The sequence below is a fragment of the Amaranthus tricolor genome, chromosome 11, assembly GCF_026212465.1.
Source record: "Amaranthus tricolor cultivar Red isolate AtriRed21 chromosome 11, ASM2621246v1, whole genome shotgun sequence".
Lineage (NCBI taxonomy): Eukaryota > Viridiplantae > Streptophyta > Magnoliopsida > Caryophyllales > Amaranthaceae > Amaranthus > Amaranthus tricolor.
The window spans coordinates 24,399,600-24,416,654 of record NC_080057.1 but is presented as its reverse complement, the minus strand read 5'-3'; the positions used below and the strand labels follow the sequence as shown (position 1 = coordinate 24,416,654).

The following is a 17,055-nucleotide window of genomic DNA, read 5'->3' as shown; positions in this document are numbered from 1 at the left end:
CATAAAAAAAATACTTCCAGTATATATTCATATTAAATATCCCACGATTTTTAATTTCGATTCATCAATTTATCTTTTTCTTAAAATTTTACAAAAATAATAAGGAAACTTATACTGGGACGAAGAGAGTACCATTCTCAACTCTCAAGAAACTTCATTAATTCATTCAAATTTCTTTTGTTGGCAAGATATTTGCCTATATCAGGAGCCCATATTTGAAAAAATGTGCGAAAATAGATTGAAGTGGTTTAAGCATGTGAAGAGAAAGACTTTCGACGCCTCTATGAGGAGGGAAGAAAAAATTATAATAGAGGGTAGGAGGAGTCGAGGAAGACCCAAGAAAACTTGGGATGAGCAAATAAGCGTTGACTTGCATGAGTTAAACCTCTCTGCGGACCTAAATAGAGATAAGAGTAGTTGGAGACGCCATAACCATCTCTTAGATTTCTGATGTCTTAACCTCTTGCTTTTCTCGTTTACATTCTATTAGTTCTCTGTTTTCCTTTTGTAGTGGTTTTGCTTTTGTTTTATTTATAGGCCTTTAAGTTATCTTTTCCGTGGTTATTACGTCTATTTATTTTCCTTGAGTCGGGGGACTCCTTTGGCCACGCTCTCCTTTATGGGTATGACTTGCCATTATTTTTCCCTTCCCAGAACCTGTTCTCATTCTATGAGCGGAATACGCTGGGTAGGATGATGAGGATGATATTTGCCTATCAACTTGGGAATTTGTACCAATTACATGACTTAATTGGGATGAAATGAGCCATCACATGCACAAAAAATACTTTTGTATGTACAAAAATATGGTTCTTTTGAAAATATAAAAGATAATCTCTCCTATTCAGTCTAATTGTCCCATTTAGTTTTTCATATTTGCCGAGACAATATTTTAACCTTTAATATCTCAAATTATTCTTAATTAAAAATTATAAAAAGTTGATATTAATAATCCTTGTATTGAGACGAATCAAACAAGATCTCACATGACTATATATTAACTTATAAATTAAGAGTAAAATACAAATAAGAGTGATAAGTGAATAGTGCCCAAAAAATGGGACAATTAGACTGAATAAGAGGTAGTATTTAGTAATAAATGAAGAAAGAAAATAAATTACATTAATAAAATTTAAAAAAAAGTTAAAATATATAAATAAAATAAAAGAAAATAATAGAACAATGTTAAAAATAAACATAACGTAAAATAAGAGTCACAACCAAAATAAAAAAAATGTTAAATAAATTGTTTGAAAGATCTACACTTCTCTTGTCTAATCACCAAGTAGAGACCAAAAGATATGTTAAATAATAACCATTGCATGCATTATGCATGGATGTATTTATGAAATACTTCAAATTTGCAAGTATAATTCTAACCGTATCCTAAATAAAAATATATATTAAAATTCTAAATATCGACACGAATAACTTAATCAAATTCCATATACATATAATTTAATTTATCTTTATTCATAAAAAATTATATTTAAAATTTATCTATTTATATATAAAATATTTTAAATGTTATCAATAATATGAAATAAAGAGACTAGTATATACATCTACAAGATTCTTTTGTGTAAGAGTATTTTTACATGAATTTTTAGACAAAAAGTACTGCAAAAATACAGCTTCATCTGAAAGAGAAATGTGCCTTGTTTTAATGTGATATGCCTTATGAACAAGTAACTACTCAGCACCAACCCTATCCATTTTCGATCAGTTAGGATCCTCTTTATTACTTAAAATGTAATGGAAGGTCTATTACTCAATCTAATAGCTATAATTACTTGATAGAGTTTAAGGGGGATTTTAACATTTTATTTTTTATTTTAAAACCTATGTGTCAAAATCCTTATACGAGTAATAGAGAAAAGTAATAAAGAGGATTCTAATACATATCCCAAATACTCCCTCTCTCTCTTTATTTTAAACAGTTGCACAATGAGTGAAATTTAGTAGAACTATTAATTAGGTTGGAGAATAAAACGAAAAACAAGTGAATGATAAAAATGGGTGGTTAAAATGGAGAGAAAATATAAATTTGTCGATGATATATATTAAAATAAGATCGGTTAAATGTTTAGTCTTTCTTCTGTTCGCTGTTGATAACGGCGAACAAGATCGTGGTTATTTTTTCTCTTATTTACTATTAGTAATAGCAGACAAACCCTGACCTTTTATTCGAACAACAAAATTTTCCGAATCATAATATTCGTATGGGCTATTACAAAAAGTAGTCCATTAACCAAATAACCAGACCCGATGAAGTCTTTGTGCAAAGCTGGGCTATTACAAATGGCCATAAGATAGTGTGGGCCTAATTGTTTTACCATAGTCCCCAACAAAAACTGAAAATTTGAAAAAAAATAAGATTTTTTAATAACTTTTAATCAAAAAAATAAGCTTCGGTCAAATTTTATTTTCAAAATAAGTTTCTTTGGCGCCAAAGCTAGGCTCGGTATGTAATCGCTGTTACTAACAGCAAGTATAAAGAAATGGTCAAAATTTTAGTTAAGCTATATGTTGCTGTTACTAACAGCGAAATAAAACTTTGACTGGTCAATAATCAAATCGTTGTTATTAAGAGCGACTTAGGCTGCAACTCGTTTATTTGATTTCATGGAAAATGACAGGTTTTAGTGCCATATTTCTGTATATTGACCATGCTTGATTTAATTTTATTTTACTGTGAATAAGGTATTATAAAGGTCTTCCTTGGAAAGTACCTCTATGCTTTTTGCATAACTCGGAGCTTTTATTGAGAAATATCCAAATTGACTCTCCTGCACCCACTGATACCTGTCATTTTCCATGAAATCAAATAAAAGAGTTGCAGTTTAAAGTCGCTGTTACTAACAGCAACTTGACCCTTATTTCGCTGTTAGTAACAATGACATATTACTTGACTAAAGCTTTGATCAATTTTTAAATTTATACTCGCTGTTAGTAACAGCGATTACATATCAAGCCTAGCTTTGGGGCCAAAGACGCTTATTTTGAAAATAAAGTTTGGCCGAAACTTATTTTTTAATTAAATTTATTAAAAATTTTTTTTTTTTTTCAAATTTTCACGAAAACTAACATTTGAAATGTGAATGAAAAAAATACAGTTCTGTTCTTGTATGATCGAGATCGCCTTATTATGAGAATGGCTAATTAGTTAATTATTCTAATTGATCGTTTAAAAATTTTAAATGATCACTTTAATACATTAATTATACATAAATCCGTTCAATAGAGATGGTCTTATCATGAGACTGTCTTATTCAAAAATATGTGAAAAAAGTAAAACTAATTTCAAATAAGTATGAAAAATCTCTCATGTATATAATGGATAGTATTAGTAGGTATATGGTGGGTATGTGATCTTATCACTAATATCCCTAATCCCGTTCGTACCCACTTGCCTTTAGCCTCATACCTCGCCGATAGGTTATATGATCGTCAAATCCTAAGATCAACTAATCAAGCACATTTATAATTCATCATAAATTCCAACTAATAACTAGTATTAGAGACTAGTGTAGAATCGTATTTACACGAAGTTATGGGTAATCTACTCTCTTATTGATCGGGTTAATTTGATTTTGAGCGAGGTTTGGTATATAAGGTAAAAAGATCAAGGCTAAACAACAAGGATTTTAGGGCAATTTTCTTACTTACAATTTAGTAGACGGCGCCTTTTTGAGAGATCGTTTTTATAAGAGATGACTGTTTAGGCCCGGGCCCAACAATAAAAAAAAGAGTAAAATCTAAAACTGACGCGCGCGTTTGACCTTATTTGGAGTTGACATTTTACCTATGATAACCTATTATAACCTAGGTTTTATAACCAACTTTAACAAGTTATAACACCAATCTAATAGGTTATAATACCAACTTCAATGGATTATAACACCAACTCCACATAGGTTATAATATCAATTCTAAATCCAACTTTAATGGGTTATAACACCAACTCCAAATACCAACTTTAATAGGTTATAATACCAACTCTAATGGATTATAATACCAACTTCAATAGGTTATAACTCCAACTTCAAACGGGGTCACACAACACGCGTTTTTTAATAGTTATCTTTTTTATTAATAATGAGCCGACCAATTTGAGACACCTCTTTTATAGACGGTCTCAAGTAACAATTTGTGTTTAGTAGACAATGGGGAGTAGACATGGTAAATTAAAGTGAGATAGGTGTCTTAGTTTTGATGGTGCTCCCTTATAACATCAACAGCAATTATGTGACTTGTTACATCACCTAATCTTAGTGAGACTAGCAGTATCTAGAATAATATGGATATACACATTGTTGGAATTGTGTAACTCGAACTTAGTCTAAGATTGGGTTTTATGATGAATTAAGAGATGGTTCCAAAAAGTGATGAAACGCAAATGTGCATGCCGCGGAGATATACGTGGGGCGCGAAGAAGCTTCTGTTTTGAGCAGAGAACAGTGCGCGGGCCGCGGAGTATGGCTCGAGCCGCGGAGCTGCAGGGCGTGGACTTCTACGCGGGGCGCAGCAATGCGTTTTGTGCAGGATTTGGTTTTTCCATGTTTTTTTTGACAGTTACTTAAGTTTTGAGCTAATTTCTTTCTAATTGTTAACCCAATTTCTTTTTATTAAGTGGCATACTATATAAACCCCTCTTGTAATTAGAATTAGCACATGATGCATGAAACACAAAGTGAGGAAAACTAAGAGAGAAAAAGCTTGGAGAGCCATTGTTGTGGTTTCTCGTTCATCTTGTAATCTCCTGATTTATAGTGAAAAGTTTATTTTCAGTGCCAGTGGATATAACTATCACATTGATAGTAAACAACGTTAAATTTCTCAGTAATGATTTTCTTTATTATTTATTTAATTTTTTATTACTTTCCGTTATTATTTTTCGATTTAGGGAATTTATTGAGTTTTGACACTTTGGCTAGTTAATAATAGAATCTAAAAATATATCGAATTTTAGAAAGATAATGATTCAACCCAATTGGACTCTAATGCGATTGAGTTTAGTTTGATTTTAAAATAAAATAGAAAATGACATGATTAGGTTGTTATTTATTTGTGGCTATTAAAACACTCTTTAAATATCTGTGTGTTCATGGTATAAGGAATGCACAATCCAACTTAATTTGTATTCCTCGAATCAATTTGACTAGTAGTTAGTGTTTAAATAAGATAAAATATTATTTAATAAAAAATATCATTATTCAGTAAAATAACAATTTAATTAGCATGTGGTGGTAGTTTATGTAGTTCTTTTCAATACGTTAATCACAACTTGTATTGTTCAAAAATGAAAAGTAGTCGTTCTACAATTTTTCTCCACATTAATCGACAAATTGTAATCCATCGACTACCATAACCACTGCTGTTACTAGGGGGTTTCAAAATCAAAAACCGGATCAATGCAGATCAAGAAATTGAGAAATTCGATTTTTCGGATAGTAAAAATCATGATTCAGTTTCGATTCAAAAAAATGGATATCCAAAATTTGGGTATTAGGATTAATCCAGATCAAAATATTCAATATTAAATTTCTTTTTTTTTAAAAAAAAATTTCGTTATTTTTAATATTTAAGTTCACTTCGTTTTCTTTCTTTAATCAAACTTATTATTAAAACTTTGAAAACAAATCATTTTGAGAATATGGTTGGATTTTCAAAAGTCTAAATTGATTAATAATAAATTAGTTGTAACTTAGTTATAGTTGATAATTAGTACATATTAGTGAATTCTGCAACCTAAACAAAAGTTTTTAATAAAAAAATACATGTATTATAAAAATAAAAATAGTAAAAAATTTGAAAACCAAATAATCCGGATATTTAATTTTGCATATATTATCCGATCCGAATAATCCAATTTTAAAAACAAATAAATTATTTGATAGGATATTTTTGACACCCCCTTATTATTACACAATTACCACTAGATAATAGATATACAACTATAACTACGTAGAGAACCAACAACTCTCTTTTCAAAGTAGACCCTTTTTAGTAATTTAAAATATGCAGGCAGTTAATAACTTAATATTTAATCAAGGAGAGTGGTTAGTATTAACGTATTGACCCGAGTCAGCACAGTCAACGGAAGAATGTTTAATATAAATTTTGTTAATTACACGCCACATAATAATATGGTGTTGAATAAAAGAAAACCAATCCTTAACTGTCATCATCATCCTATCCAATATATCATTTTCATAGAAAAACTATAGATAAGATCTAAAGAGAAAAAGACAGCTGCAACTCATTCCCATAAAAAAGAGCGTGGCCAAAAAAGATTTATAAATTGTAAAATTGTAAACTCAAAAGAGCAGTGTATTTTCTCTCATCATAAATCATACTCTCTTCGTTTTTATATGTTCTTCTCAGATAGAATTTACAAATTTTAATGTTAAACTTTGACTATAATTTCTTATCGATCTACGTGATATTTATATAGAACGTTGATAAATTTGTCTTAATATATACAATTAATTATCAACTTTTAAGAATTTTAAAAACCTCACAATTCAAATTATTTGATTTTTATGTTTGTATTGGAATATGTGAAAAAAGAGTGAATGACATAAACAAATGAAAACAAATTAAGACTTTTATAAAAAACTTTTAATTAATCACCATGATTTATAAATAATCATAAAAAGACAAAAAATAAATAAAAAAGAAGAGATAAATAAAAAAGACACAACTCCCACCCAGTTAAATTCTACCAAATAAGAATAATTTTTTATTAACTTTAGAAATCTAACATTATTTACAAAGACGGTCTAAGTACTACTAAAGCAGTATGAACGGTGACTGATATTTTAAATTATATATAGTCACACTCATTCACTTCATTAATTTACACTCCCTCAGGCCTCAATCCCTCTCTCTCCCCCACCTGCTCAGTCTTTTTTTTAATTGAATTTTGATTAAAAATACAAACTTTTATGTGTGCCTTAATCAGCTTTCAACTTTACTGCTTTTCCCTTCTTTTAATTTGAAACCCATTTCCTTTCTTTCCTTTTCTTGGGGTTTCAATCCGTTTCTTTTTCCTGTTTTGGGTTTTTCTTCTCCAATCTGACGCTCAAGATACAAAAATGGAGATTTGGGGTTCTGTGTTTTTGTTTCTCTTGCCATTTTTCTTGTTACATGTCTGTTTCAGTAATGCCCAAATGCCAGGTATACCCTTCAATTCATCAATTCTTATTGTTCTTTTTAATCAATGAGCATGTTATTTCTGTTGGGTTGTTTAAAAATTGTTTGTTTGTTTGCTTAAGTGATTCAAGATTGTTTTATTGACAATATTGATTGCTTGGAGTACTTGACTAGTGATTATACTTGAAAGAATTGCATAGTATGACTTAGTTATGCCTTGTGACTATGGCCAAATCATGTTTGAAGAGGGCATCCACACTTCTAGAGTAAATGGGTATCGATTGAGAGGGTGTGAGTGATAGAGTATATAAGATATATGGTGCTTGAAACATAAACTTACAGTTTTTGTTGAGTTGGTTCTTGTAGTAACATAATTTGGTTGTTAATTCGCGTTTTGAATTCACTATTTGCTTAAAATGACTCTAAAATAGCCCAAAACCGATCACAATCCGTTTATTTTGATTCGCAATTTGCAAGAATATTAGTGAATCACGCTACAGAATCTTGGCACTTGTTTGTACATCCTTATCATTTACTTTCAATGTATCATTGTTTCAGTTAGAAAATAATATTTGTTAGTTATTAGTTTTTTTCTTTTTGTTTATTTAGTTGAGTTTGAGAGCCACAAATGGCAATGATAATATGATTTCAGTTCTCTTGATATTAGCAATGTTGTTAGTGCAATTGATAGTAAGAGATGTATAAGCTAGGTTCTTTGTATAGTATTATTTAATGATATAATCTTTAGGGGGGGTGAGGTGTTCAAGAAGTTCTTCGTGGAAAGATCTTTTGCCTTTTGGGGTTTATTCTTGAATCTTGCTCCATCCAATACTTTTTGGTTTGAAGAGGGCCACAAAGGGTTATGATGTAATCGAGATTTGTGCAATTTAGAGTGTCTAGCTTGAGTGTAGTGTGGACGTTGGGCAAGAGGGCTGGAATTACGGTGAATGATCGGAGGCTTGCGGGATAGATAACCGCTAAAGCTTAGCAAACTAAACAGGGTCATCCACTTATGATACCAATGCGGACCGATCTTTTTCGTATTATAGTAAAGTGTTTCTAGCATCTTTCCCAAGGGGCTTTATGTAGTGTTGAAGAATGAAGGACGGAAGGATTTGCAAATAATGTCAATCTTAGTTCCTATTTCCGAAGTGTATTTATTTGACAACTATGTATTTTAGAACATTTTGAGCCGCTGGTTGAGACTTTTACCACTTTTAAGCTTTAGAGAAACCATTGAAGGCCTTATTGATAGGGTTTAAGTTCATAATATGTAAATCTTTCTCTTGGTTGTGGGGCCTTTACTCTTTCCAGAATTCTTGTTGCTCTTGTTATCACCAGTTGGCCTAGTGAATCCAAGTTTTTTGATCATGAACATAGATTTCAAATTTGTGAGTAACTGTATGTATGTATCCATGGTTTAACCTAACAATTTTACAAACAAATCCGAGTGGAAGCAATACCTTACAAACTTTTGGAAATATTATATAACTTTTGAGCCACTTACTGCCAGTTTGGTAATCAGTATTAAATAGCTGGAATGGTATAGCAAAGTGAGTGAAATTTTTGTAAGAAAATCTCTTGTCAAGTTTGATGGTCATACATATCCTACTTCAATCATCTCATTTTCTTCACAAAATTCATTCCATTGTATTACCATTTGGAGAGGCGGCAATAAAGTGACAATGAAAATTTGTGAACAAAAGAACTTTTTTGTGATCAATGTTTCACCGCCATGGGAATGACCTGGCACAATACATGAAATATTACACTACAACTCATTCCAATTACCACCATTTAGTAACAACAACAAAATGTGCCATTAGAGATGATTTGGAGCCTTTTATGTATTCAAAGTTCGTTAATATATCATTATGTAGTGTTAAGTTTAGCTGGACTTATTGTCAATGCCAACAAATAATGGAGAAAACACAAGGTGCACACGCTCCATAAGCCAAGAAGATATATACAATCGCAAAACCATATGGCAATGTGAAGAGGCGCTCCAATAACTTATAAAATGTGCACATCATCTTTAATTTGTCGATGTGGGATTAATCATCCCAACATGTAGCTTATGCTTACATAATTAATTTTTCTCTTAAACATTATCATTTCTTCAAATATTTATGGTTTCGGTGCTGCAAGTCATTTATGCTATGCGTTGATTGAAGTATTGTACCAATAACATTCCATTGACAAAGCAGGTTTTGTGAGTCTGGATTGTGGAGGTAAATTTAGTCATACCGATATGCTCGGTATTGAATGGGTTTCTGATGACCAATTCAGATTTGGACAGATCGCTAATCTATCTATTCCAGATGAAACACGACAACAATACATGTCGTTAAGATATTTTCCTAACGATGACCAAAAGTACTGCTACACTCTAAATGTTACAAGCAGGACTAGATACCTGGTGAGAGCGACTTTCTTATATGGAAACTTCGACAACAACAATGTATATCCGAAGTTCGATGTTTCGATGGGGGCAACTCCCTGGTCTACCATTGTTATCTCGGATGCTAACACTGTTGAGGTTATTGAAATGATATTCCTTGCTGCGGAGCCAACAATAAGTGTGTGTCTGTCAAATGCTACAACAGGGCAGCCCTTCATCTCTACGCTTGAGCTTCGACAGTTCAATGGCTCAATGTATATTACTGAATTCGAAAATCAGTATTACATGAGTGTATCTGCCAGAATTAATTTTGGCGCCGATAGTGCTGATCCTGTGAGGTATATTCTTAACTTCTCCATTTGATTTATCAAATAAACCATAAGCACGAGTTTTGTTCATGATTCGTATTTCTTGATTGTTTAATTAGTTTCAGTTTAAACGAATAAACTATATGTGCTCTACATCATTTAAGCATGGAATGCTGAATCTAACCCCAAATAAGTGGGTTTGGGATGAGACTTTCAACTCAGTTAAGTATATGGGTTGACCCGACTTGATCTGTTTATTAAATAAGTTAATTAAGGTCAAAATTTTATAACTTAAACAAATCTGTATGACCCATTTAATTAAAAGACTTAATTTCGAGTCAGGTCAATTAGTATTCAGTATAACATGAATTTGATTCATTCAATATTTTACTATTTTTCGTAATAAATACAAAACAAACAACTCAAACTAAAAGTTTAATTAAGGCCTAAATAATAAGACATATTCAATGTTAAAAATCCTAAAATAAAACTAAAAAACTCAAAACGATTTGTGTCAAAGGGTTTTTGACCCATTTATATATGATCCGAATACAAATTTGACCTGACCTGTTATGTTTGAGAGACCTAACATGATCCATACTTCTTCATGTTTGAATCAGTAAGTAAAATTTTCAATAAGTAAAAGTTGACATTTGGAAATGTTGCATTGTTATTAGTAACAAAATTATTACCCTTTTATTTTATATGTAAATGGTGCTAAAGTCAAGCATGCTTTAAATTTGAATAAATGGAGGCAGTACTTGTAACAAGTATTAGATTTATGAGCTTTTTCTAAGTTGAAAGTTGAAGATTGATAAGCTAGTTTTTTTAGTTGGACTTTGTGTTCTGAATATTTAGAAGTGCTCGAGTTTGGTTTATTTTTCTTTCTAGCCCTACAAGTTATATGATCCGATTTTCTTTTCCAGGTATCCCGATGATCCATATGATAGAATATGGGAATCTGACTTGTTGAAGAAACCAAATTATCTAGTTGATGTTGCTCCTGGCACTGAGACTAGATCGACAAAGAGGCCAGTCAATGTTAGCAAAAATGATAAACCACCAGAGAAAGTGATGCAAACCGCTGTAGTCGGAACAAACGGGACATTGTCATATCGTCTGAATTTAGATGGGTTTCCTGGTGGCGGGTGGGCTTTTACATACTTTGCAGAAATAGAAGACTTGGGTCCTAATGATGTAAGGAAATTTAAGCTCGAGCTTCCAGATTCACCTCTGGATTCTAAAGCAGTTGTCAATATCCTTGAAAACGCTCAAGGAAAAGATACCCTCTATGAGCCTGGATTTCAGAACTTGACCCTTCCATTTGTGTTGTCCTTTGATTTTGTCAAGACCCCTGATTCAAACTTGGGGCCTCTGGTGAACGCAATGGAGATCAATAAGTACGTGAAGAAAAATGTCGGTACATTGGATGGTAAGTGAGATATGGTGTTGAGTATCTTTCTTCTTCAAGAAAAAACGTGGTCTTTTCGAAATTAGTAAAATTTATTATTTACTTAGGCTCTTGCGGCATTTATTTATTTCGTGTACAAGATGCAAATCTGATATAGCCTTGCACGGTGTAACAGGATCTACTATAAATACGCTGGTTTCACATTACTTATCTGCTGATTGGGCTCAAGAAGGTGGTGATCCATGCCTGCCTGTTCCATGGTCATGGTTGAAGTGCAGCTCAGATCCTCAGCCACTTGTAACTGCTATGTAGGTGTACTTTTACTTCTTCATTTTACTACCCCGGTCCCCCTTATATCTGCTTTATATCTCCTTTATTTCACTACCCTGGTCCCCTTTATACCTCCTCTATGGTATGAGTTGCCGTCTTCCTTCCCTCCCCCATACCCTGATCATAGTTTTCTATGAGCGGGATACACTGGGTATGATGATGACGGTCTCTTTTTATGTAAATCCTTCCTCTTGATGCCTATCTCCTTAATTTTACTACCCTGGTCCCCTTTATATCTCCTTAATGGGTATGAGTTGTTGCCTTCTTTCCCTCCCTAGACCCTGATCATAGTTTTCTATGAGCGGGATACACCGGGTATGATGATGATGATGATGATGGTCCCCCTTATATTTAAATCCTCCCTCTTTCTTAATGCCTCAAAGGGGATTTAGTTCCTGGTGCATCTGTGTTTAACTTAATTCTATTTTATGATGGGATCTTAATTTTACTTGCAGTCATTTATCCAAGAAAAATTTGACCGGAGATATACCTTCCGAGCTGACGAACTTGAGCGGTTTGATTGAGTTGTAAGTTTGTTGATTTCTTTTCAATTGTCAAATTGTGTTGAAAAAGTTGCATTTGTGAATAGTTGCTACAATGATTGCAGATGGCTTGATGGGAATTTACTGACCGGATCGATTCCTGATTTTAGAGGCTGCCCAAACTTGAAAATAATGTAAGCCTAATGGAATCGCTTCTAGTAAATATTTAAATTGAGTTTTTACTTATGTTTTTTTGTATTGTAGTCACTTGGAGAACAACCAGTTGACGGGTTCAGTTCCATCATCCTTGGGTCAGCTGCAAAATTTAAGAGAACTGTACGCTCCATAGTCCATGCTTGAATATCTAAATTTTGAATGAATTTATCGTTAGAAGTTCTTTTATACATACTTTGTCGTACTTCATTAACGAACGAACTTTATGGTTGTAGGTACTTGCAAAACAATAAGTTATCGGGAAAATGGCCATCAGACCTTGCTAAAAATGTTATTACAAAGTAAGTAGTGTCTATCTTTGTGTCCTTGTTTCTTGTGTGTATTTGATGCATTTTTTTGGAATGACTACTTGCAAAGTGGTTTATTGCAATAACCCATTATTTTTATATTATTATTTTAGCTTTTCTGGAAATGTCAATCTTCGTGAAGCGAACGGTAAGAGTACTCAAGTCGGCATAATTGTTGGTTCGACACTTGGTGCATTTGTGCTTTTTATAGCAACTATTGTGTCTTGTTATTTCTTGGGCAAGGTGAAGAACCCTGAGAAAAGATGTAATGACCAAGGTTTGATTCTTAACCTGATTCCCTTTTTTGCCCGTCTTTTCTTATTACCTGCAAACCTATGTTACTCGGACTCTTCATTTTGCTTCACGTACCCGTGTCTAATCCTCGTACATTGGCATAGCACTCAAGCACTTCTTTTTAGGCGTAAAATTGAATATTTAGACGTATTCGACATTTATCAGTATCCAACATCAGTACCCGAGTCCAAGTAACATAACTACAAACTGTAGCTTTTGTTACTTGTCTTCCTACTGACTTTAAAGTTTCAGCCCGTCCTGGAAATGTCCTGCCATCTCAGAAGCCACCCTCTCCCTTGGAAAGCACTACTACAGAAGCTGCTCATTGCTTTACATTCTCGGAACTTGAAGAAGCTACGAAAGATTTTGAAAGAAAAATCGGTTCTGGAGGTTATGGGGTGGTGTACTATGGTAAACTAAGAGATGGAAGAGAAATTGCTGTCAAAGTTCTTACTAGTAACTCCTTCCAAGGAAAACGGGAATTCTCAAATGAGGTACTTTAATATTTAACATATTCGTATTCGGGTTCCTTCTGGTGGGACCCTTCCTCGGACCCTCTCTTTGCGTGATGCTTTGTGCACCGAGCCGCCCTTTTATAGATAGATCATTTCTTGTTTACGAGTATGTTTTTGTAATTGTATGTGTGCCAGGTGACTCTCCTTTCAAGGATTCACCACAAAAATTTGGTGCAATTTCTAGGATACTGCCAAGAAGATGGCAAAAGCATTCTAGTTTACGAGTTCATGCACAACGGAACTCTCAAGGAGCATCTATATGGTAATTGAGCCCATAACTATGTTGAATTGATGCAACGTGAAATTTTCATTGCCTCACTTGTTTTCATTTGCTAGGTCCTTTAACGCGAGAGCATGGTATAAATTGGATCCAACGCCTTGAGATTGCTGAAGACGCTGCAAGAGGTTTATAAATTCTTGGACAAATATACTCTCAATAATTATTCGCTACAATTCATATAATAGAAAGTTGGGACTATGGGTGTTCAATGGGCCAGATACGGGTCGGGGCTAAGTAAATATGGGTCGGGCTGGATTAGGACCTTAAAAATTAATATGGGCTTTCAAGCCCGACCCGTCCCATTTTCATAAATAGAGATTATTATTATCCCCATTTATTAATTTATAATAAATAAATTATTTTTTATATTAATTAAATTGTAGATACGTTAATAATCCTCATTGGCATTGTCATTTATAATAATTATAGTAGAGCTTGTTTTTTCTATTTAAAATGGCCCATTGCCTGCCTTGATTTGGCCCTTTTATAGCCTGCTCTATTTTAATTGTAGTAGAGCCCATTTTTGGTCCAACCCTTGTAAAAACGGGCCGGATAAAGGCTCTAAATGGGGCCCAGCCCGTTGAACACCTTTAGTTGGGATTGATGTTATTCTCATTTGTATATCAGGAATTGAATATCTTCACAATGGCTGTGTGCCGTCAATCATACATCGAGATTTAAAAACCAGTAACATTTTATTGGACAAGAACATGAGGGCTAAAGTTTCAGATTTTGGTCTCTCAAAACTTGCCGTAGATGGAGCTTCGCACGTATCGAGCATTGTCCGAGGCACTGTGGGATATCTCGATCCCGAGTAAGATTATTTGGTTTTTGATAAATAGATTAGATTTAATTTAGTGTATCTTTTACTTATATGAGAAAGCCTCTATGCTCGGACAAAATCTCTTCTACTCGAGAAAATGTATTTTGACGTACGACCCTATGATTTGGTTGTCCGTTAATCTGCAGGTATTATATCTCACAGCAGTTGACCGACAAAAGCGATGTGTATAGCTTTGGTGTCATTCTGCTGGAGCTAATATCAGGGCAGGAAGCGATATCTAATGTAAACTTTGGTGCTAACTGCCGGAACATAGTTCAATGGGTAAGTCCAGTGAAAATTTCATGTACCCTTGTTTGGAATTTTTTATTTTTGACATTACGCAAAATGGGGTAAATATCGAGTAGGTAATATGCGCATGTTAAAGATGAATGAGCGGACATACTTGTCCGTGCACTGGTGTGATCGACCTGCCCCTTCACAATTATATCTTGTTAAGAATGTGTCCATAATACATGGGACACCCGGATAATTTGTAAACCGATTCAATAATACTCCTTCAAACTTATACCTTGTAGCTTGGCCCGTTATTGTGGTCTATCAGAACCCCTCGTGTATTGTCTAACTTTGTCGACTTGAACAATTTAATGCACAAAGTTCATTTCTAGTTTGAATAGCTATTCAAACTGATTTCGTTTTTTCGATCGTGATCTTAATTTTTTGTTCTAACTACTATACTACCCTTTAGGCGAAGCTGCACATTGAGAGCGGAGACATTCAAGGAATAATTGATCCCTCTCTTCGAGATGAATATGACATACAATCAATGTGGAAGATAGCGGAGAAGGCTCTTATGTGCGTCCAAGCACACGGCCATATGAGACCTTCAATATCTGAAGTACTTAAAGAAATTCAAGACGCTATCATGATTCAGAAGGAAGCTCAAGGAATTAGAGAAGGCAACTCCGATAATATCTCTCGACACTCCTTGCATTCTTCCATCCAAATGGGCTCCTTGGCTCCGACTGATAGTCAGTTGGCTATAGACGATTCCATTTCTACGCCTTTACCGCGATAGATTTTCTTATTACTCTTCTTTTGATTCTTTTTTGGGTATATTCTTCTCTATGGTTCAAAATTTTGCTTAGACTAGAGATCGATAAGATTTCAGTGCACGTCTTTAATGCAAACAAGGGTTCTAACGTTAGGTTGTAAATCGTTTAGGTATGGACGTTTTTGTGAAGTAGGTTTGTGCTTAACTTTGTGCATATACCCTCTTCCGCAATGCGGTTACAAGTGTGTATTGTTGAAGTTTACGCAATTCATTGAAAATAGGCATACCAATAGCAAGGTTGAATAGGTTTTCATTTCGCCGAAAGTAGGTCTCAAACAGCAAAGATTGTAACTTGTAAACGTAGTACTTTACATGATGCTCTTAATGATTCAATTTGTGGTGGCAACTCATCCAACGCAATTGTTAGTAGTGTCGATAAGTGACTCTCTTTCCCTACCGATGGAACGTCATTCACGATCGTAATTCTACATATTAATGAGTGTTGCGGATTTGCACCAAGTAAAATGTGTTATACATATCAGTCATTCAAGCTAACAATCTATAAATCAACTATTTATGAAATACTTTCCACTTAGCTAAAGTTGATGACGGTACTTTTTTATTTTGTTCTTCTCATTTAGCATTATTTTTCATTTTGGATTATCTTTTTTATTTTATATCATTTTTAGTCATATATTTCAACTATTTTAAATTTCATTTACAAATTTCAATCTTTTTTCATTTATTATTAATATTTAACTTTTTTTAAATAACTCACTTTCTCATTACTGTTTTCTAGGGATTGGGGAGTATATTATCTTTCATAACTATCAAGTTCTTTAAAATTCCAATATTTCTCATGAGTTCCCCTAACGATATTCATTAGGCATGTATATAAGAGGCCTTTAGGTAGAGGTGAAATCAAAATACTAGTGTACTAGTATAGATGTGTGTAGGTCGGTAAGGGTATGCAAAATTAGATTGGATTGACGGTCCGAATCGAAATCGGTTGAGATCGGACCTAAATCGAAATCAGACCGCTTGTATTTGGTACGGGCTTCGGATTTTACTTATTCTTTATTTCGGGTTTTTGGTCTTAGCCTGAAAAAGTTCGGGTTAAACCGAATATATAAAAGTAATTTTAAAGAGGAATAATATATTACAATTTTTATGTATATATTTATTTAAAAGGTTTTATATGTAAAATTTTTTTTAACTCAAATATTTTAATTTTATAATTAATTTGTTAAATTATTTTTAAGTCTTCCATTTTTAATTTATTTTTGGTATCATAAATTGTTTCTGGTCTAATCGGTCTACATTCGGATCGGATCGGACCGGCCCGATCTTCGGTCTTAGTATATTCAAAAACCTGATCTTTTGGTCGAATAGGTTCTAGCTGGTCTGGTCCGGGTTTGGACCGGTGCACACCCATAGATGTGCGTTCCTTAAAAATCATGTTTTTATATATTAATACTTCTATTAATATTAATATTAATATCAATAAAAAGTGATATAGA

General features: G+C 33.3%; 1 protein-coding gene across 1 annotated transcript; it reads left to right on the top strand.

The window, feature by feature from the left end:
• Positions 1–6,857: 6,857 nt before the first annotated feature.
• Positions 6,858–15,920, top strand: LOC130827651 (probable LRR receptor-like serine/threonine-protein kinase At1g67720). Its single transcript, XM_057693431.1, has 15 exons — positions 6,858–7,182; positions 9,366–9,897; positions 10,794–11,299; positions 11,454–11,586; positions 12,064–12,135; positions 12,216–12,284; positions 12,355–12,426; positions 12,540–12,605; positions 12,725–12,888; positions 13,158–13,399; positions 13,556–13,682; positions 13,757–13,825; positions 14,328–14,514; positions 14,670–14,805; positions 15,230–15,920. The coding sequence occupies exons 1-15, from the start codon at positions 7,101–7,103 to the stop codon at positions 15,557–15,559; spliced, it is 2,787 nt and encodes a 928-aa protein (XP_057549414.1). The 5' UTR covers positions 6,858–7,100; the 3' UTR covers positions 15,560–15,920.
• Positions 15,921–17,055: the final 1,135 nt, after the last annotated feature.